Source organism: Eublepharis macularius, chromosome 12 (genome assembly GCF_028583425.1).
Source record: "Eublepharis macularius isolate TG4126 chromosome 12, MPM_Emac_v1.0, whole genome shotgun sequence".
Taxonomy (NCBI): Eukaryota; Metazoa; Chordata; class Lepidosauria; order Squamata; family Eublepharidae; genus Eublepharis; species Eublepharis macularius.
Genome location: NC_072801.1, coordinates 71,735,072 through 71,758,652, shown reverse-complemented (window position 1 = coordinate 71,758,652; position 23,581 = coordinate 71,735,072). Strand labels below are relative to the sequence as shown.

The window sequence follows — 23,581 nt, the reverse complement described above, 5'->3', positions numbered from 1 at the left end:
TGTCCAAAAAATTAACAAAAGTTCAGCTGTGATGCCAGGTGAACCAGATATTAGGCTCTAATGTATTCATCCAGTTAGCAAACCTATCTGCTGATTCAGCCTCATTATAAACCAAATACAGGTCATCAATAAATCTTCTGAAAAAAACAACAGCATAATACGGATTGGCAACTTGGTTCTGTATTGTATGCTGTTCTAAACTGGCCATATACAAGTTAGAGATGCTTGGGGAAGCCACGCACCCCATGGCCACCCCCTTCACTCAGTAGAAAAAATCTCTCTGAAAGTGAAAATAATTCTTCTCAAGGAAGGTATCTCATAATGACATAATAAAAGGATTGGAGGGTCTGTCTGTCCGTTCCCAAAGAGCACTTGCTCTACCACAATTCTAGCCTCATAATGGAGTATTGAGGTGTAAAAAATAATATATCCATGGTTAACATCACTGCATGTGGGTAGACTGTCTACTAATTTAATGAACTCCCTAGTATCCTGTATGTAGGTGGACATCTTTTTTACAAGGGGCTGCGGATAGTGATCAACAAATTGAGCCAAGAGTTCAAGCAAAGAGTTAGAACCCGAGAATATGGGCTTCTTCAGGGAGAGGGACCTTCCTTGTGTATTTTTGGTAAGATATAAAAAACAGGTATTCTCGGTGCAGGGTTGATGAGGAACTTACATGTTGCTGGTGTAATCTGCCCTGCTAGTAACGCTTCATCAGCTGTGACTTTAATGATGCTTTCAATGTGTTTTGTGAGCATGTAATTTCCACGTCATTTTTAAAAGAAAATAAAGATTTTGGCAGAGCCTCAAACTGGGAACAACAGGGACCTAACCCAGTAAGATACTGTTGTGACAATCCCCCTTACACATTGCCATCTACCATAAACCTCACCATACAGGTTTGGAGTTTCACAAGCAGTTAAGGGCAGCCACAACCCAGCTCCTGTCTCAACTCCATTTATCAGGCAAAGAACCCTGAGCCAAATCTATACATGGTCCCTTCTCTCCTCTCCCCAGATACTCCCGCAGACTGGCAATTCAATTCTGTTGCAATTCAATTCCTTCAGTTCATTAGGCTTCACTCAGCTACTTCCCAGGGCTACTGGGGAAAGGGAACTCAGAGTTAACATGCCCTAACAGGCTGTCACCATTTATTTAAACTTGGCCAATTGGTCATGACCAGAGTGTTTGAAATGGGTTTGTGTGTTTTATTTCCCCTTAGCCAACAATGTCACACCAGCCAGGCTTAAAATAAACAAAGAATAACTTCTATTTATAACATAGAACACTGAAGTGAATTTCATTCATTCATTCATTCATTCATTCATTCATTCATTCATTCATTCATTCATTTATTTATTTATTTATTTATTTATTTGGGCTTATACCCCACCCTTCACACAAGTGGACTCAGGGCAGCTTCCGACAAGATATACAGTTAAAAAATACAATAAAACATTATGACCACATTGATCCAAACAACATGAAAACATCCAGGCGCCACCAAGCAATGATTTTAAAACTCAGATAGATTGTGGATCAACAGAGAAGGATTACTATGTATCAGAACAGGTATTAACAGCCAGCTATATCTTTGTTCTTTATCTCCAGCAGCTCCAAAACCTTCTTCCTCAGTAACTCCTAGGGATCCCAGACCCCCGGTGGGGGCGGGGCATTCCCCGCCCCCGCTCCCCACACCCTGCCCACACTTACCTGAGCAGCAGGGGGCGTGCACCTTCCTTGTGCACTCCTTCGCAGCACGGGGCACTTCCGTACGCTACAGCTGCCAGCATCGGGCCCGTTTTGGCCCAGATCGGTGCCGCTGTGGAGCGCTCTACAGCGCTCAAAATTGGCCCGATCCATGGCAAACTGGGCCGATTTTCAGCAGCTGCGGAGCACAGGAGTACTCCTGCACTCCACAGTGCCCCCAAATCGGCCTGTTTCAGCATGAATCGGGCCCATTTTGAGGAGCTGCAGAGTGCAGGAACGCTCCTGCACTCCGCAGAGCCCAAAATGGGCCCATTCTGCCACGGATTGGGCCCGTTTTGAGGCACTGCGGAGCGCAGGGAACTGCCGATTTGTTCAACAACTTCTGAGATGGACTGCTTCAACTGAAAATGGATCAAATGGTGCAAACACCATGATTTATTAGTTCATACCCTGAATCTAAAAATTAGCAAGTTTATAACAATTTCTGTCTCAAGGATGGAGCAAGAAATTGCATATTCTTGAAAGTCTAACTTTCATATTTGGATTAATATTTTGGATCTGACATTTTCAATAGATACTCTGCCAGGCTGAAAGTGCAGGAAGTGATTCTGCCCGAGTTTGGAATCAAAATTCTTGGGGTTCTTGTCCTGTATGTGATGACCTAGTGAGTAAAAAGAGGAAATTGGGGATATAGAACAGATTATGAATTGGCTCCAACTAGTTCTTTTGCTGCTGAAAAAAAGGGGGTATCCCTTTGACTAGCCGAAACGGATATCATAAATAATATCCTGGGGACCCGCATGTACAAAAGCCCTGTAGGATGGGGACTGTAGTTAGGAGTGGATTTGGGCAAAACAGAGTGAAAAGACTAGATAGATTCAACCCTTCTTCTGTTATTTATTTCTGTATCTCATACTGCAGCTGTAATTCTTAAGTGTAAATCAACACATGACTGTTTCAGGAAACTCCAGTTAGCAAGATTCGGGTTCAGTAGCACCTGAAAGACCAACTAGATTTCCAGGGTATGAACTTTCAAGAGAGGATCTTAGAAAGTATTCATTGCGTAAATATTGCACTTAAGTATGTATTCATTTTTAATCATTACTGTACAAATCTCTGGAACAGATGCACCCTAACGTTTAAAGATGCATATGTGACATTTTTGCCCTGACCTGGATAGCCTGGGTTAGGGCTTTTTTTCTGGAGAAAGAGGTGGGGAAACTCTCACACAGGGCAACCCTTGGGAGGAGGTGATGCACCTCTCACTACATGCATATGTGCACAGCATGCACTCCCAGGACTGCACGATGACATCAGTTCCAGGAAGTGACATCATCACGCAGGCTGTGATGATGCCCCGGGAGTGCTCCCGTGCTCCATAGGGGTCCAATTCAGCCCGGATGAGGTGAAATTCAGCCCAGAGCAGACCTGAATCAGCCTGGAACAGGCTGCTGAGCTGTGGGGGGCACTTCCCCACCCAGAAGTGGCTGAATCTGGCCCATATACAGTCCAGATCAGCCTGGGATGGGCTGCTGCCACATGGGAGAGCACTTTGCCACCTGGCAGCAGCCCAATCATGGCTATTTAGGGCCTGATCATGACCATTTAGTGCTCTAAATGGGCCCAAAGAGCTCTTCCCCAGCTGGACAGCGGCCCAATCCTGGCCATTTTGGGCCCGATCTTGGCTGTTTCAGGCCCTAAATGGGCCAAAAATTTCCAAAATGGGCTCAAAATGACCTGGATCAGGCCCGAGTCAGCTTGGAACAGGCTGCTGCCAGGTGAGGGAACCCTAACTGGGCCCAAAATGGCCAAAATGGGCTTGAAACAATCCCAATAGGGCCCAAGATGGCCTGGAATGGGTCGCTGCCAGGTGGGAGAAGCCTCCCCTGGCCAGCAGCAAACCGATCCAGGCCACTTCAGGCCTGATCCTGGCTGTTTCAGGCCATAAATTGGCCCCAAATGGCCAAAATTGGCCTGAGGTGGCCTGGAACCCTCCCCCGCCCAGCAGTGGCTGGATCCAGGCTGTTTTGGGCCCAATCTGGGCCCAAACAGGCCCAAAATGACCAAAACAGGCCATTTTAAAAATACGCCCTCTGTTGGCCATGCAAAACAGCTTTGCAAAGGGGATCTTTGGATGGTCTTGGCATGGAAAATAATATTTCCAGGGAGAAAAGGATGTGCATTTTATGCACATTTAAGGAAAATACAAATGTTGAAATTAAAAGGAAAATAAAATGTTTTCATTGCTTAAAGAGCCCCTTGTTCTAAATTGATCTGATTCCAAGTCAGCATTTCAGCTGGACACTGTGACAGAGTAAATGTGCTAGTCAAACATGTTGACTCCTGACGCTGGAATGGAACACTGTCACTCTGTGTCCAGGGTCCAGCCTGGCTGAGAACCTTCCTGGATAAGCCGCAAAAAACAGCAAACAACCAGTGAGGTATGTTCTGACCATTTTGATTTCATCTATACATTGGTCTCTACTCCATTGTCTAATATATCCTGTTTTTTTATGATGAGCCAATGTTCCAGTACATCTCAAGATCACAATTTACCACATTCTAGAAAGTGTGCAAAATCTCATAATGGTGAAATGAATCATATCAAGGCCAACCAAGGTCAACTCTTCTCAGCAACATGGGATTAACTCTCGTACTGAAATTAAAAGGAATCTTAAAAATGTAGCATTGGAGGGCTCTTATAAGACATCTAATCCAGCCCCCAATTCAATGAAAGAATTCTCAAGCTAAAATATCCCCACAAAGAGTGCTCCATTCTCTGCTTGAAGACTCCAGAAAGCCCTCCCACCCATAGGTAATCACTAACATTGCTGAACTGCTCTTACCATGTAAAAGTTTCTCCTAGTGTTCAGTTGAAATCTACTATTCTGTAATTTAAACCCTGGCCTAATCTTGCCACATTAAAGTGTTTAACTTTCTCATAGTTACATAGTCAGACTTGGCAAGTAGTTGATTGCCAAGTTGAGTCGGGTTTACCCGAAGCAGGAAAAACATTCGGAAACATTCGGAAACACCCCAAATCCAAATTGGCAAGCCGCTTCGGATTTGGAGACACAGAATGGAAAAACCACTCGGGATAACAGAACGAAATTTACATGTATTCACTAGAAATAATGCTTAATTATGTTTAAAGTGACAGTGCTCTACATAACCAATAATAAATGCAATGAACACAAAGGAATACAGTTCATACAATAATATTTCCAAAGTCTGTACCAGGGGACTAAAAGCCCCATTCCGTCCAACTCAGGAAACAAGGACAAGCACTCCAAGTTCATAAATGAGGTATGTTCATAATTGCAATGTTCCAAATATGTTTCTTTTCTTTGTTGCTGTAGGTGTCTTTCTATTATTCAAACTGGAGATCCTTCCAGATGGTCGCCCTAGCTGAGGCCAGCTAAATGGCAGATTTTGTCACTTGGACTTCATCAGGGGCTGTTAAGGACCACCGTATCTAGTCTCATTGTTTCACTGAACCTGGAGGGTGACAGAGATCAAATGGATCTAAAGATTCGGAGCATTCCAAAGTAATTCAGGGCTCTGAGTTTTCTCCCAGCATCCCGCCCCCGCAAGTTTAAGGGACAGGTCCCTTTAAACTATCAGCTTTAAACTATGAGCTGATAGTGGCCCCGATTTGGAAATCCCAAATCTTTGCAAATAGTGTCTGATTTGGGTATTTTTTCTGAATCAGACACTCGAAGCGCACACCCCTAGCCTCTTGTGTATCTAACAAGGATGGGAAAAAATAGACATGGGCTGTTTCCACATGTCTTACCTGCCTGCGAAATCATGCAAAACTCTTCCTGGTGCAATTTCACGTGAGAAGACACTGGCCGTTTCCACACACATTGAATAATGCACTTTCAATGCACTTTAGTTATCCTTTAGAAGTGGATTTTTTTTCCACACATGGAAAATCAGTTACAAATGTGCACTAAAGCGTATTGAAAGTGGATTATTTAACGTGTGTAGAAACGGCCACTGTCTTCCGGGTCTTTTGTGCGATGTTCCAGAGGCAGGTAAGACATGTGGAAATGGCTAGCTGAACTATGAGCTGATTTAATGCACCACTGCAAATGATCTGTGGAAGTATCTATAGGCTCTGGTATATCTTGGGAATGATCCTGAGTCTGATAAAAGAGTGAATAAGGGGAGTTTATTCAGGAACTACAACTTTGACAGAAAGGAGAGAAACAGAATAGATACTAACTACGTCAGTAAAAAGGGAGGAGGGAACTTCCGTGAAGAAGCAGGAAACAGGAAGTAGCCTAAGAATACCAATCTAGAGACATGCAGGAAGGGCAGAAGGGAGGAGGAAAGAAGGATCACACTCTGTCAACTATCCGTCAGACCTGATGTCCCTTGCTGGTATTCTGTGTCTTCTGCCTTCTCTGTACACAAGACATTGTAATTCCAACAGTATCTGTAGTGTATATTTGGGAAAACAGCATTTTTATAATACCACTTAACTAGCAGTACCAAATTGCTGTCTCATAAGTGATATTTCTTTCATTAGGTTGTTCAGCTAGCAGTACCATTTTGCTGACTCATGTGTTATTTCTTTAAATTTAGCTAGCAGTTCCAAATTGCTGACTCATTGTGATATATATTTTTAAATTACCCACCCATCAATTGCCTTGAGTGAGTCAATATAAGAGGTTGACCTCCTATTATCTCATCATGACTCAGGAAGAAACTTACCAATGCTGGTTAAAAAGCTGTTTGGAGAACATGATGTAAGTAAATGGACACAGATCTTTTCATTTGTACGGTTCATTGTTTATGGTATACATTGTATTAGTGTTAACATTTATGTTATAGGCAATAGAGGAATGGCTTGACAAAGCAATACACTGCGAAACGGGCTGTCTAAATTGCTAGCACACCCGTTGCCAACAGCCTGGGAGCTTCCTTATCGACTTTCTGGCTCCCGTCGGACCCTCTTTGCCCTTCATTGGCAGGTTTGCCTACAAGAAAGAAGAAACAACCCATTGGAACTGTACATTTTGAAAGACGAACTTTGTATTTATATACATGTTATTATACATGTGTTGTATGGACTGTATTCCATGCATTGGGGCTACATGCGTGCAGATGGATAGTCCCTAGTATTTTTGGAGTCTATATATTGGAATACTTACCTTTCACTTTTTGCACTCATTGCAATGGCACTTTCATTAAAATTGTATTATTGTTATTATCTATCAGGTTTCTGTAGACCGTTTGTTCGTTGTTTGGCAAGAGTTCAGACAATCCCTGCCTGAGTTGCCATGGGAATTGATTGCAGGTGCCAGACTGTCTGGCTTGATGAACAGCAACAAACAGAAATGAACAAGGCTTGCAATGACCTCCTGTTCGTTTAGAATGGGGCCTCACGAACAGCTTGTTCGCGAACAGCAGATTGGAGCTGTTCGTGGCTTTTTTTTAGTTTGTATTGCTGTTCGTGCCCATCTCTAGCTAGGACTGAAAAACTGGAGAAAAGTGCAAGCAAATAAGAAAAAAGGAAACTGAGGGCCAAGCTACACATGATGAATGACACTTGAACGGCAAGTGGATTGAGTGGAGGGCAAGTGAACAGGGAGAAATACACTTGCTGTTCAAGTGTCATTCGTCATGTGTAGCTTGGCCCTGAGTAAGCCACCAAAACAGTCAATGTAGGTAAACAGCTGTCTGAGACAACAAAACTGTCTAGAGCTCCTTGGGGGGCTTCAATTTTCTAATGTATGGTCCAATGGGAGGGACAATGTGCCACCCAAAGTGTTCAAATGAGAGAGGCTGACATGTAGTTAGGAGGAAGCTTGGAAGAATACGCTTGTGTTCCATCAAAAAAAGAAGTAACCTTCTTAATGAGGCCTTCTAGAGTTTGCCATTAACTCAAGAACCAATGAAGTCTCATGAGCAAATATCTTTGTGAACCCAGGGACTTGGGATGAGTGGAGAGCAGAGGGGGGCAGGAAAACAACATTCATGTGGAGCACAAGTGATTATAAAGATGAAGGGGAAGATATTAATCTGAACCACAGGGAACTGTTCTGCAGAACATCTAATTCCTTAGATGAAAGAGTCTCTTCTTTGAACTGAGTTGTTATTTATAGCAGAGGAATATTTATGGTTGTTGGGGGTTTTCCGGGCTGTCTTGCCGTGGTCTTGGCATTGTAGTTCCTGACGTTTCGCCAGCAGCTGTGGCTGGCATCTTCAGAGGTGTAGCACCAAAAGACAGAGATCTCTCAGTGTCACAGTGTGGAAAAGATGTAGGTCATTTGTATCTACTCAGGAGGGGTGGGGTTGAGCTGAGTCATTCTGTAAGAGTTTCCCAGGGTGTGGAATGCTAATGGCGGGAGGCTTCACTGTATCCTGAGGCGGTTCTTTTGCATATGGATTGGTGCTTGATGTGCTAATCTTCTCTGCAGGGCTATTGTCGGGTGTGGAGTGTTTTGTTGGCCTGGTGTTTTTCAGAACTGGAGCCCATGCTCTGTTCATTCTTAAGGTTTCTTCTTTCCTGTTGAAGTTTTGCTTATGCTTGTGAATTTCAATGGCTTCCCTGTGCAGTCTGACAAAGTAGTTGGAAGTGTTGTCCAGTATTTTGGTGTCCTGGAATAAGATACTGTGCCCTGTTTGAGTTAGGCTATGTTCAGCCACTGCTGATTTTTCAGGCTGTCCAAGTCTGCAGTGTCTTTCATGTTCTTTTATTCTTGTCTGGATGCTACGCTTTGTGGTCCCGATGTAAACTTGTCCACAGCTGCAGGGTATACGGTATACTCCTGCAGAGGTGAGGGGATCTCTGCTGTCTTTTGCTGATCGTAGCATCTGTTGTATTTTTCGGGTGGGTCTGAATACTGCTTGAAGGTTATGCTTTTTCATAAGCTTTCCCATCTGATCAGTAATTCCTTTGATATATGGCAAAAACACTTTTCCTGTGGGAGACTGTTTTTCTTTGGTTGTTTGATTCATCCTGGGTTTGATTGCTCTTCGGATTTCATTTCTGGAGTAGCCATTTGCCTGAAGTGTGTGGTTTAGATGATTAATTTCCTCATTGAGAAAGTGCGGCTCACATATCCGTCTTGCACGATCCACTAATGTTTTCATTATGCCTCTTTTCTGTCGGGGGTGGTGATTGGAGTTTTTGTGTAAGTACCGATCAGTGTGAGTTGGTTTCCTGTAGACCTTGTGACCTAACTGAAAGTTTGCTTTGCGGATGACCAAGGTATCCAGGAATGAGAGTTTTCCCTCACTTTCTTTCTCCATTGTGAATTGTATGTTCAGGTGGATGTTGTTGAGATGACGAAGGCCGTGAAAGCCTTCGACAATACATAGAGGAATATTTACTTTGACAACTGCCAGCTTTTCAGCACACCTTAGATGCCTTTAAGAAGAGGTTCCTGCTGAACAACAAATGCAGTTCATGGTTGTGTATTGTTGTAACTTGTTATCAAGTCATTTCTTTTACCAGCAGACTTCAAAAAGGGATTTCAAAGGGATAGCAAGGAATAGAAACTGGGCCTTGGAGGTCTCTTATGAATAAACACTGGAACCGAGGACTATCTTGGTCAAACATCTAGATTCATTCAGACTTCAGCTGGTGGCCCTTGTTTCAGCTTCATTGAACCATATCAATTTGACTTGAACGTGTATCAGGTGAGGACTGAATTGATCAGACAGAGATTGGATCCTTCATAATCATAAGGGACATAAATATAGTCCATCTTGAACTTTGCTCAACAGCAGCCTATGGTGGCTGCTCTGAGGGAAAACGGACAAGAATCTGTAATTGTCTGTGGTAGTATAACTATCAACTGGTGGTGTGCCCAAGCCAATAGTTGTCAGTTACTTATCAGTTCATGTTCTAATACTGAAATAAGCAACTTTGTGCCAATTTAGAACTTGAGGATAGAATAAGAAATTGTTTGGGCAGTTGATACACATTCGTGTCATTATATTTCTGAAATACTAAATGGTGTTTTGTTTAGAATTTTGCTTCTAATTCTTCCCAATTTCTACCGGACGCGATCATAATGATGCTTGGGTTGGAAGCCAATATTCCCAGTGTCCTTGCTTATTATTGGAATTCTGATGCGTTTGCAGTGGGAAATATTCATTTCTATTTTATTTATTTAAAGAGAAAGATCCCGGTCCCGTAATACCTTAAAGTCCAACAAGATCTCCAGGATATGAGCTTTTGAGAGTCAGAGCTCCCTTCCTCAGATCTGACGAAAGGAGCTCCAACTCTCAAAAGCTCATACCCTAGAAATTTAGTTGGTGCTGAACCCGAATAATGCTCTTCTACTACAGACCAACATAGCTACCCACCTGAAAATACTTATTTAAAACATTTGAAATATGGCATTCAGGAACCCTGAGGTTTTCCTTGAAAATACTTCTGGAGGACAGTGACGTTTTGAGAACTACAGATGTAAGGAGGGAATCAAGATTTTACACTGGAGAGTGAGTGTGATGAAATAGTCACCATATCATATTAAGACTGAGGAAATCCAGGTATTCCCATGTTGCTCTGAAGCTCACTGTGTAACAGTCTCTCAACTTAAACTATCAATGCAATCCTAATCAGAGTTACTCCAGTCTAACCCTGTTTGATTTCAATGGGCTTAGACTGGAGTAACTGCGTAGGATTGCACTATATGTTACTGAGCGGCTGTGAGAAGAAAATGGGAAAACAGAGTACCATGTAGCAAGATAAAAGGGGAAAAAATCCACAGAAGACCTTTAGAGTTACACGTTCTATTGCAGCATAAGATACAGAATTCTATAGATTAGAAAAGAGGGCTGTTTGAGCCTAGAATCTTGAACAATAGGATTTGAGTCCAGTGGCACCTTAGGGCCAAACTACACATGACGAATGACACTTGAACAGCAAGTGGATTGAGTGGAGGGCAAGTGAACAGGGAGAAATACACTTGCCGTTCAAGTGTCATTCGTCATGTGTAGCTTGGCCCTTAGAGACCAACAAGATTTTCAGATCCAGAGGAGTTAGCCATTTTAGTCTGTAGCTGCAAAATAGTAAAGAGTCCAGTAAAGAGTCCTTTAAGACTAACCAACTTTATTGTAGCATAGCTTTCGAGAACCACAGCTGCATCTGACAAAGAGAGCTGTGGTGCTCAAAAGCTTATGCTACAATAAGGTTGGTTAGTCTTAGAGGTGTTACTGGATGCTTTAAGATTTCCAGAGCGTTTGCTTTCAAGAGTCAGACCTCTCTTCTGTCTGAAGAAGGGAGCTCGAAAGCTTCTACTCTAAAAATCTGGTTGGTCTCTAAGGTGCCACTGGATTCAAATCCTGCTGTTCTACTGCAGACCAACCCGGCTACCCACCTCGAACTAGAATCATGAATTCTTTTTGGAACTGCATGAAGAAGTAAAATTTCTTATTTAATCATCATCATCATAATTGTGCTTATATACTACTCTTCTAGACAGCTGAGTGCCCCACTCAAAGTCAAGTCAGTGTTATTATTATCCTCACAATACAGCTGGGGAGGTGGGGCTGAGAGGAGGGGCTTACCCAAGGACACCTACTGAGCTCATAGCATGACAGAGATTCAAACCAGCAGAGCACTGATTTTTAGCCTGTCCACTTAACCATTGCTAGACATTCAAGAATCCAACAGTTGCTTCTAAACAATTATTATTATCTATAGTAACACCCACAATCCCCTTTTCTTCTTTTTAGTAATTGTGAATTGTCAACAAACCTTTTGTCCTCCAATGATCGGTGCTGCCATAATAGCATGTGAAAATGCGACATCAGCGCTTGAGAACTTTGAACTTTTAGGATTCCCGTACCCCAAAGACCTGAAATTCCTGTTTCTCTTCTTCTTCCTCCTCATGTATATACTGTCACTTTCTGGAAATGGCTTGATTGTCTTAGTAGTAGCATTGGAGCCTAATTTACACAAGCCAATGTACTGGTTCCTCTGTCATTTGTCCCTGATGGACATGATGGTCTCCTGTGTTGTGTTGCCCAAATTAATAACTTGGCTGATAGAAGGCAATGGGGTCATCTCCTTTGCAGGCTGTGTAACTCAGCTTTTCTTCTTCCACTTCCTGGGCTGCACGGAATGCTTCCTGTACACCGTGATGGCCTTTGACCGCTTTATGGCCATCTGCAAACCACTCCACTATGGCACTATCATGAACCACCGAGTTTGCTTCTGTCTTGCAGTCGGTACCTGGTTTGGAGGATCTCTGCATGGAGTGATACATTCTTCCCTTACCTTCCACTTGCCATATGGCTGGAGAAACCAGGTGGCTTACATATTATGTGACATCCCCGCTATGCTGAAATTAGCCTGTGCAGACACATCCCTCAATGAGATGGTGACCTTGGTCGACATAGGGTTTGTGGCCATGACATGTTTCCTCTTGATTCTGACATCCTACGTATATATTGTCTCTGCCATCCTGAGAATTCCCACTTCTAAAGGGAGACACCGGGCCTTCTCCACTTGTACAGCCCATGTCACCTTGGTGGTGATATATTATGTTCCCGTGGTATACAACTATGTACGTCCACCATCTCAGGACTCCTTTGATGGAGTGGTGGTCATGTTCTATGCTGCAGTGACCCCCTTCTTAAATCCTCTTATATACACGCTGAGGAATAAGGAGATGAAAGATGGTATACAGAAATTGTGCAGTAGGAAACCACCCCGGTACGAATGGAGATCATTTTGTTGAATATCACTCGAATCACCAAGGAAGAAAATATTGTTAGAGGGTTTTTAAAAAATTAATTCCTGCTGTAAAATCTCAATATTCACTGAGTAGCTGATATTAACAGTCAGTGACAGAGTACGTGTAAATTTGTTCAGTTGACATACAGTGGGCAATCTGAGGTTGCATCCTCATGTTGTTGGATATTGTGCTATCTTTGTTGTGTCACAATCATTCGGAATGAGATTATTGTGTGTAGACAAGCCAACCCAGTTGAGAATTATTACAATCATGTATTCAAGGTGCAATGTCCAGCCATGTGTGGATATGTTTGTGTAGCAGGCACATGATATATATATACCATATTTACTCAAAGATGACATGGCTTTCTTAAAAAGGGGAGGTCATCTTGCACTCAGGTGTACAGATCCATTGAGTGTGGGAGGAGATTCACTGCACGCACAGGGAGAACTTTGGAGGAAGTGCACCAACTTATTCGCCACCAAAGAAACATGGAATGAAAGCGGTGGTGATTCTGCATTTTGCAAAAACTCAGTGGTGAATGGAGGTTGATGGAGAAGGCAGCTCGCTACAACCCTTGCTGCCCCATCCAGATTGGCTGAGCCACCTACCTCAGCCTCTACCCATCATACCTTGAGCCTTATTCAAATTACGTGGGCTGAGGCAAAACTGGTCCATTGCTGAATGAGATGAACTTCACTTTCACAAATACTGTCTTTTAAATTGCTTTGAGTTCCAAGGGAGAGAGGTGGACTTGAATGGCTTGCTGGCTAGCTTTATAAGCCAGTTTGGTGTAGTGATTAAGACTGCGGGACTCTAATCTGGAGAACCAGGTTTGATTCCCCACTCCTCTGCTTGAAGCCAGCTGGGTGACCTTGGGTCAGTAATCTCTCTCAGAGCTCTCAGCCCCACCCACCTCACAGGGTGATTGTTGTCATGGGGATAATAATAACATACTTTGTAAACTGCTCTGAGAGGGCATTTAAGTTGTACTGAAGGGCGGTATATAAATCGAATGTTATTATAAACTTCAGTTCCTTGTCTGGCAAATGATAAGTGGTAAAAACAGTCGGGAGGATTTGCTCCCCATGTTTCTGGCTTTAAATAGTAGTCCACAACATCTTTTGCTTCTTCTCCTGTGCTTTAGGCTGGTAGTTCTGTTTTTTTCCCAGAAGAGAGAAACTCGATGGGGATTGCAATTTAACTAGGGTTGCCAACTCCTGGAGATTTGGGTGTGTATCCATGGAACAGCAGGGTTTGGGGAGGGAAAGGACCTCAGTAAGGTCAACTGCCAAGGAGTCCACTCTCCAAAACAGCAATATTCTCCTGGTCATAGATCCAGAGGAGTTAGCCGTGTCTGTAGTTGCAAAATAGTAAAAAGTCCAGTAGCACCTTTAAGACTAACCAACTTTATTGTAGCATAAGCTTTCGAGAACCACAGCTCTCTTTATCAGATGCATCTGATGAAAAGAGCTGTGGTTCTCAAAAGCTTATGCTACAATAAAGTTGGTTAGTCTTAAAGGTGCTACTGAACTCTTTAATATTCTCCTGGGGAACTGTTCTCTATAGTCTGGATGGTCTCCTGGAAGTTGCCAACTATAAGTTTAGCACAGAATAGCTATCTTTTTAATGAGTTTGTGGACATTTTAGATAGGGAAGGATAAGGCAAGTCATTAATTTAGAATGTCCTGCCGGACTGGAGATTTAACACCTTCTGTTGGAAAGGTGTGATTTCATAGCCAATGGAAAGCCTTTTGAACTGGACTGGGAGGGGGCTAATAGTGCTGTTCTCAGAAGAGTGGTGCTCTTTTAAGCCCATTGATTTCAATGGATTTGGAAGGGGGTAGTTCTGGTTAGGAGCGCACTGCCAGTTGATCAATGTATCTGAGCCTCTGTCTGGTAGTTCAACACTTGGAGGAGGGAGTTAATAAGCCTTTTTAAATCTGAAACAGCATGACTCCATACTAAATGTGAGCAGTTAAGTGCAAAGAGGTGAAAAAATGTGAAAGTAATTATTTTCTCCTGTAATCTATATTGTTTATTGTATATTGACAACTGTGTAATAAAATCTTTGTTTATACTACTACCTCTTTTAGGAGGAATTGTTTTAAATTCTGGGTTACTGTATAATAAAACACGCATACATAAAACAATTAAAACGTAGGGCACGAAAGAGAGATCACTACAAAACAGAACTGCGTCTTCACGCTGGCCGAAAACGGCAACAGAAGGGGACAGGTGAATCTCTCTGGGGACAGAGTTCCAGAACTGGATTTTCCCAGCCATAGAGTCACCTTTATTCTTTGCTTTCACTGGGAACTAAGGGGTCATTTTGAAGCCTTCAGGGGAAAGGTGGATTTTAAGGAAGGGAGAACGTTGGTATCTCCAACAGGGCTGGGCCAAGTGTTTTTGGTACCCCAGGTAAATTCTAACTTTGACACCCTCCCACTAATATGGTAGACAGACAAGCGAGAATTCATTCCTCTGAACAGTTATTAAAGGGACAGGACATTTTTTCCCTCCAGGTTGTTGGCAATACTATTCTAGACAGGCTAGTATTCTGATTCAGGAAAAGGTGGCACTCCATCCACTCCCCAGAGGTTTTTGGGTGCCCCTGTAATTCTGGCACTCTAAGTGCTCAAGTAGGTTTGCCTAGTGGTTGGACCGCTTGAATCCCCAAAGTCTTTTATGATGCATTGCTATGATCAACTAGGGAGAAAGAGCAAAATTGTTTGATCCATATGTTTTCTTCCAAATACACCGTATTTTTGGTCCCCTTGGTTAATCCCCTTCTATCTGACAAACTGAGCTTTGACTAATGAAAGCTAACACTCTGGAAAATTTCACTGGTTTCCCAAGGTGCTACTGGATTCATGTGTGTTATGTGCCATCAAGTCACCTCCGACCTATGGCGACCCTATGAATGAAAGACCTCCAAAACATTCTATCTTTAACAGACTCGCTCAGATCCTGCAAACTGGAGGACGTGGCTTCTTTTATTGAGTCAAGCCATCTCGTTTTAGGTCTTCTTCTTTTCCTACTGCCTTCCACTTTTCCTAGCATTATTGACTTTTCCAGAGAATCTTGTCTTCTCATGATGTGATCAAAGTACAAGAGCCTCAGTTTTGTCATTTTAGCTTCTTATTTTGTTCTAATTCCTCAGATAGTTATGCATACACAAATAAAACAATCTTTTTGGATTCTCCATGGAGCAATTATATGCTAGGATCTTGAAGAAGGGTAATGATATCCTAAGGGAGAAGAAAACCCACAAAGCTGGGGAACATGGATGATGTAACATTCGAAAAGCCTGGCAGGAGAAGCTGAAGGAGATAAATATCCGCAGAAAAATCACTTGCAAAGAGCAAAACAATCAGGCAAGATTTTGTTTGTCATATTGCCTCCTCCTGCAACAAATGCTTCAAAAGAAGTGATGCCACCGGACTGTTAGCAGTCAGACCCCTCCTCTCTCTGGGAGGCAGTTTATAGATATAAAATCATAACCCCTTTTCCTCATATAGCATAAGTGCAAGGCACTGCCTGGCATGAAATAAAAAAAATGGATGCCAGTCAGGTAAGTGGGGGGGGGCTGGAAAATATTTTAAAAGGAAAGTCAGAGCAGCTAACTAACTAAACACCCCTTCCTTGCCCTGGAGAGATGCATAACATAGCACAATGAAGCTCCCAGGAAAATTCTTGACCCATTTTGTCAATGCTTGGCCATACTTTCCCTCACCCATTTACTCTAATCAAACAACACCCAAGCTATTCAGCAAACCTGGTAGCTTTTCCTAATCCAGTACTCAAGTGGTCATCAGGCACCATTGACACCTATAGTCCACCTCAGATAAAAACATCAAGCCTCTCCCAACTCCATTGTCCACTTCTAGAGAAAGCCATCACATTGTTTTGGGGGCCAAGATGTCAGCTTGCCTCAGGGAGCATTTTGCCCTATATCTGGATTTCCTAGCCTTCAGTGTGTATGTGTGTCTTTGGATCTGAACACATGTCCCCAAAACCATTTGGGCCTCTTCTCTTCTTTGGAAACACTGGTCATTTTGCTGCTACCTCCATGGACCCCTATCTTCAAGACTGGTAACTATCACCTTCCCCAAAACTGCTTTCTCCACCTTTCCTCCCTGATTTCCTCTTAGTTAACCTCTTATGTGTACTGTGTGTGCTTTTCTGAACATTTGCCCTTTTATTTCTATTTTAATTTTTAAAAAAACCCTTTCTGGTTGATCATCGGCCTGGCTATTTTTGAGAGTTCTCTTAAGGGAATAATCCCCCATAAACATAGGTGGAGAATTCCAGTTGCTTTAAAGCTAATCCCCCCGACTAATTTGCGTAACAGGTTCTTATCATCACATCTATCCAAAGTTTTCTACATATCCAGAACAATAGAATCATCTAGCTAAAATAGTTGGAAATAGGAAGTCTTCAAGCATAGTGAAGAAATAATTGAGAGGATAACTCTGAGAGAGTGCAGGATAAGATTTTAGATTCTAGGACTGTGATGGAGAATATACTAGAAAAAAGCTGTTATATTTGAAGCTATTATTATTATTATGTGCTTTTTTACAATAAAATCATAACAGCCTGAATCCATCAGAGGAAAAGGCAAAATGCAACAGAGAGATAAAGGCAACTAAAATGATGTCAGTAGGCTATCAGTTATGTTAAATAAGCAGCAACAGATAAAACAGTTATTGGACTGGATCCAAACTACTGTCAGAAGAATGAAGCTAGGAGAGTGGGGCTACCCTTCCTCCTCAATCCTACTGTAGCCCATTGATCCCCCCCAAATGTGCTCTTGGGTGTCATGGTACTGACAAGAACAGCATGGGAGGGTAAGTGGGAATCTGTTGTTAGAGGAGGAAATCGCCCTCCCCTCCTCTGCCAATGGAAGCAAAATAAAGCTGGTGTCAAAATGTCATGCAAGCCTGACAGTACTAATAAGTCTCTTTACCATGGTGCCATAAGGTCACACAATCTAGTGCCAGCCAGAAAAAAGATATTTCAAAATCCAGGTACATGCATGAAGTGCCTAATCTCAAAAGAGGGAGGGAGGATCACAAGGGCCTCAGAGGATCTTAACAAATGGGTAGGTGAAAATGGAAGAAAAAGGTCTTCTAATCCCTGCCCCGTTCCAGGGCAAGCGAAAAATGAAGGTGCTTTGGCATTGCCTTCCTTTGCAGGGCAACCTTTGTCTTCCTTGGTGATTTCCCATCCCATCCTTGGCCCAGCCAGGACCAATCCTGCTTAGGTTCTGACTATACCATGCCACCTTCCTTCCTGTCTATATCCAGTGGCATAGCATGGAAGGCCAGAGGGGCGATTGCCCCGGGTGCAAAATTCATGGGGGCATAAGAGACTGCACCACAGCCTTGGGGAGGCAGCCCACACCACCTATGTGCCAACAGGACAGCCAGCTCATCTCTGCCCCCCTCCGCCTCAGCTGCCTGCGCCACTGCAGCCAGCTCAGCTGCTGCAGGAAGACCAGCTCGGTGCCCAGCTGAGCCACACCTGTGGGGAGGCTGCCCATGCCACCTGTGCATTGATGGGGTGGCCAGCTTGCTAGGTGCCAAGCTGGCCTTCCTGCAGCAGCCGAGCTGGCTGTGGTAGTGCACCCTATGTGATGACATCACCAGAAGTGATGTCATCACGCAGGTCTGTGATGCCGAGCAAAAAAAAGCTCCAATACTTGCCTTGCCTGGGGTTCATTCAACCCATGCTACGCCACTGTCTATATCTACAAGTTATTCTTATGTGCCTCACTTCCCTGCCCTCCTGTACCTCAAAAACACTTATCAAGTTTTCTTTTGCAGATAGCAATACCACATGGATGGCGTGTGAAAACCAAACTACTTTGGCTGAGTTTGTCCTCTTGGGCATTCCATACCCTAAAAGGCTACATGCTCCTGTCTTCATCTTCTTCCTGCTCATTTATTTTCTGACTATCACTGGAAATACCCTAGTTGTTCTAGCTGTAGCATCCAAAACACAGCTGCAGAAGCCAATGTACTGGTTTCTCTGTCACTTGTCCATCTTGGATATCTCCATGTCCTCTGTGATTGTTCCCAAGATGATTGCAGGATTTGTTGAAGGTGGCCAGATCATCTCCTTGAGAGGTTGCATGATCCAGCTCTTCTTCTACCACTTCCTGGGCTGCTCTGAATTCTTCCTGTACACCGTGATGGCATACGACCGATTCCTGGCCATCTGCAGACCTCTCCATTATAGCACCATCATGAGTCCCAGAGCATGCTTGTGCCTTTCACTGGGTGCGTGGCTTGGAGGCTGCCTCCACTCTATAATTGAAACCACTGTCACATTCTGGTTGCCCTATGGCCTGCACAATGAGATTGGCTACATCTTTTGCGATATACCTGCCATGCTGAAGTTGGCTTGTGCAGACACAACATTCAATGAGGTGTTTACTTTGATTGACATTGGTTTGGTGGCCATAACATGCATCTTCTTGATTCTGATGACTTATGCATACATTCTCTCTGCTATTCTGAAGATCCACTCTGCCGAAGGGCAGCGTCGGGCGTTCTCCACCTGTGCTGCCCATCTCATTGTGGTGATGATCTGCTACGTGCCTCTTGCATTCAACTACCTACGCCCAGGAGCTCAGGATCTCCTCAGTGGGGTGATAGGGGTCTTCTATACCACGCTGACCCCATTCCTCAACCCACTCATATATACACTCAGAAACCAAGAGATGAAAGATGCCATCTTTAGTCTGAAGGATAGGAAATGATGGTGCCTCTGTCCAAGAATGACACTTGAACGGCAAGTGGATCGAGTGGAGAGCAAGTGGAGGGCAAGTGAACAGGGAGGAATATACTTGCCGTTCAAGTGTCATTCTCCACTTGTAGTTTGGCCCTATGTCTGCTCCATTTCCATTCCTGTTTTCTTAAGGGATTTTCACACACAAGAAGTTGTAATGTGAATATAAAACCCACAGTAACCAGCATCCGAGTTTGCAATATAAATACTCCTACTAGATTAAGATTATAATTGAACATAAAGAAGCAACAGAGGTGTAGAGATGACTTAAGACATGCCTATGAAGACATTTCAGGTACTAAAAGCGAGCCTGGATAGAAGGTCATAGATCCAGAGGAGTTAGCCGTGTTAGTCTGTAGTAGCAAAATCAAAAAGAGTCCAGTAGCACCTTTTAAGACTAACCAACTTTATTGTAGCATAAGCTTTCGAGTATCACATCTGATGAAGGGAACTGTGATTCTCGAAAGCTTATGCAACAATAAAGTTGGTTAGTCTTAAAGGTGCTACTGGACTCTTTTTGATTTTGGATAGAAGGTGACTCTTAAAAATTAAATGTAATCCTTTTATACATTTTTAGAAATAGATTTACCTAAACAGCTTTGGGTTGTGGTATCTGAAGGGCCATCCTCTTCTGTACAGTTTAGCTTACCAATCAAAGCCCTCATCTCAAATCTTGAAATTGTTCAAGATCTTCTATTTCTCGGCTCAATCCTCAACCAACAGAGAGACTGCAATGAAGAAATCAGAAGAAGATTGAGACTCAGAAGAGCAGCTGTGAGGGAGCTAGATAAGATCCTTAAAGATAAAGATGTCTCTCTGGGAACTGAGATCAAGATAATCCTAACTATGGTATTCCCCATTGCCATGTATGGATGTGAAAGTTGGACAGTGAAGAAAGCTGAGAGGAAGAAAATTGATTCATTTGAAATGTGGTGCTGGAGGAGAGTTTTGTGGATACCATGAACAGTCAGAAAGACAAACGTGGGTTATTATGTACTGGGGTACGCCCCGCAAGTGATTCAGCCAGGCAGTGACTTCAGCTCATAGTATAGTTTATTGTACAAGAGAATAACAACTGGCCCTGAGGGGGCCACAATATATACACTCCCAACTCCACCCCATATCCATAACAACCCAATAAGAACGTAGGCTTTAGGATCCTTCATTTGCATGCACTAAACAAAAGGCATCCTGTTTACTTGATTGCAATTGGCTCATGTCCAAGGGAATAACGATTGGTTGCTGACATCCCAATTCCTGATAGGATTGGTTACCTTAGGAGCCTAGTTCTCCCTGAAGCTAGCTCAATACATAACATGGGTACTAGATCAAATCAAGCCTGAATCCTCCCTAGAAGCTAAAATGACAAGACTCAGGGCCAAACTACAAGTGACAAAGTTCACTTGCCCTCCACTCGATCCACTTACCGTTCAAGTGTCATTCATCACTTGCAGCTTGGCCCTAAGGCTATCGTACTTTGGTTACATCACGAGAAGACAAGATTCTCTAGAAAAATCGATGATGCTGGGAAAACTGGAAGGCAGTAGAAAAGAGGAAGACCTAAAATGAGATGGCTTGGCTCAATAAAAGAAGCCACGTCCTCCGGTTTGCAGGATTTGAGCAAGTCTGTTAATGATAGGACATTTTGGAGGTCTTTCATTCATACGGTCACCATAAGTCGGAGGTGACTTGACAACACATAACACACACTCAGGCTCTGACACCTGGCAACAACTAAAGACAGGATTTTCTCAGTGGTGGCACCCCATTTCTGGAATTTCCTCCTCCTTGCTGTCTTTTAGGCACCAGCCCAAAACTTTTGGAAATGCTATTCATCTGTTTACCCAGGCTTTTAACTGAAGTCTTAATCACCTGTTTTGCCATATTATTGCCTCATTCCTGCCTGCTGACATTGATACATTGACAGCCACTTCTAGGGTTGCATTTTGTTGGTTTTATAATGGCTAAATTTGGATGGTTTTAAGTTGGGATGTTAAGGGTTTTTTATTATTTTACTGCCTTTTTTTACTGCGTTGGATTGCTCTCTTTTCCAGAGTGATAGCAATTTAAACCACTAAATAGATAAAATACTGTGTATTCATATCCAGGGCTTAATACTAAGATTCATGGTCTTGGTGTCAGCTTTAAGAACTGCTGTCTGTAACACAAGCCATCCATATCATGTGCCCCCTGTCCAGTAATTGCAGGCTGCTTGGCAATGGCAGAGCCACAGAGAATGAACAGGGCAACAGTGAACTTAGGAAGATCTGAGCCTTGCAGAATATGAATGTCCAGGCTGAGCTGAGCCAGAAGCCCCATTTAGCTAAAAGTCCCTTTTATAAATAAAACACTAAACCAGCAATATTTACCCAATGGATTGGGAGCCACACATGACTCTTTGACATGCCATCTGTAGCTCTTCTGAGCACTCTCCAATGTAGCCCCACTTTGAAATGTTGGAGGGACTGAGGATGGGTAAGCTGTGAGTATTAAGGAAATTTCTTTAAGAAGTACTCTGCTTTAATTTTATTTTCCATGACATCCATTACCCTCCATTAATCAAGACGCCAAACTGTGATCAAAGAAGAAATATGAGTTTTATTAATAATAAGTCTCAGATGCTATGCCTCGTTAGAACATAAGCATAAAGATCAGCCATAGCAGAGAATCTTATATACTTTCAAAGCTAATTGTTTACAGAATAAAAAATAAAATTGTTATACAAAACTAGATACAAACAATTCTTTGGAATCAAATTCTTCAGGAGACATGGCACCCAAACGGGCCTGATTGACAAGACAGTAAACTTTCTCTGTAATATAAACATGCTACATGTCTGGTGCCACACAGGAATAAGTGGGTGTCTTCCTGAGAGGGTGCTTATCCAAGGTATATTCTTGAGTACAAAGACAAAACAAGAGAGATACTGTCCTTGCAATAGGGCTTTCTAACCTTGCAGTGTTCAATGTTTGAAACTGTGTCAGAAGAAATCTAATTACAAGAAAAAGCCTTCTGTGTGAAAGGTCAACTCCAAAAAATGCTCATACACATGTCTTTTAGACTAGGGGTCATAGAAATTCCCTATCAGTGAACATCCCTGAAGTAGGGGCCTCATGCCAGAGATGGAAATAAAGGGCCCGACCTTTAAATACACACCACTTCCTCTGCGGCTTTTTTTCATCCTAGCACCAAGGCAGCCTCCAAGAAGAGAGCAAACTGGCTGCAGAGAAGGAGGAAAAATCTCCACCAGAGCTTCTACTAAGGTTGTCTACCTACTGATAGAGACTGGAGATCTCACAAAATGATAACTGGTCTCCAGACAACAAGGAGCAATCCCCTGGAGAAAAGAGCTTAGGATGGCACTGTTAATGTCTGGAGGGGACCTGAAGCCACAGCATCAATTTGAGTTTGAGCATCCAAAGGAGCATGCCACACAACCCTTTAGATAACTGTTATCCGAAGATACCACCTCAGAATGGATGTTTCCATTAGAAAACTTCAGAACTTCTTTAATTCCTAAATAGCTTCATGACTATCACGGGTCATTATCCGGTAATACTTAAACACCCAGATGTCTTATCGCTTCACAGCGAATGAGATTGAATATTTTCTTCATCCCCTCATTGAAATGAGCCTTTAAAATGCTTAGTTTTGCCCAGATGATCTCCTCTCTTTATTAAAAGTATTGTTCAAACTCAATTTCAAATGCAAAAATCTGAAAATGATTTTTTTCAGTGTTTCCATTTTCTTTGCAACATTGATTCATACTGCATTATGTATGAAACAGAAAAGTCCGACAATGGTATAAGAGCCAACCTGGTTTTAAACCACAGCTATTTCAGTTGATTAGTATCACCAATAACTTTTATTTTAAAAAACCTTGAGTCTTTTCTAATTAACATGTGAGTGGAATGAGAAAAAAACAATTTTAATTGTTAGCCCAATGGAGGGATTTCGAGTAGCAACGCAAAGATGCTTCACTTTGGGGACCTGATCCTTATAGACTTAAACGAGCTTAAAAGATGGAACTGTGGAGAAACTGAGTTGGCTGAGGCTACAGAGTTGAAACTGCAGCTGTGTGCGAAGTTACCATTGATGACAACATTGAGCAGAGTCAACACCACATTTAGACAGCGTAAGACAAAATGTAAGTCTATTCATCACCCTTGTGGGTAACTGGGTTTGCTGAATAAAGAGCTTTTTGCTTTACGTCAAGATTAAAAGCCACTGAAGGTGGATTGTTCTCTTCAATTACAACCCCGTTTAATGTTAAAACTTTTAAAAGCTGTAGTCTTTAAGGTGCTATGGGACTTGAACTTACTCTTCTATTGCAGATCAACATGGCTACCCACCTGAAACAAAGATAC

General features: G+C 42.7%; 2 protein-coding genes across 2 annotated transcripts; both read left to right on the top strand.

Moving 5' to 3' along the window:
* Positions 1-3,568: 3,568 nt before the first annotated feature.
* LOC129339792 (olfactory receptor 10G6-like) lies at positions 3,569-12,422 on the top strand. Its single transcript, XM_054994370.1, has 3 exons — positions 3,569-3,583; positions 6,008-6,026; positions 11,494-12,422. Exons 1-3 carry the CDS (start codon positions 3,569-3,571, stop codon positions 12,420-12,422), a joined length of 963 nt encoding a protein of 320 aa, XP_054850345.1.
* Positions 12,423-18,264: 5,842 nt separating this feature from the next.
* Positions 18,265-19,185, top strand: LOC129339791 (olfactory receptor 10G6-like). The gene has a single exon (XM_054994369.1). The coding sequence runs from the start codon at positions 18,265-18,267 to the stop codon at positions 19,183-19,185; it is 921 nt and encodes a 306-aa protein (XP_054850344.1).
* Positions 19,186-23,581: the final 4,396 nt, after the last annotated feature.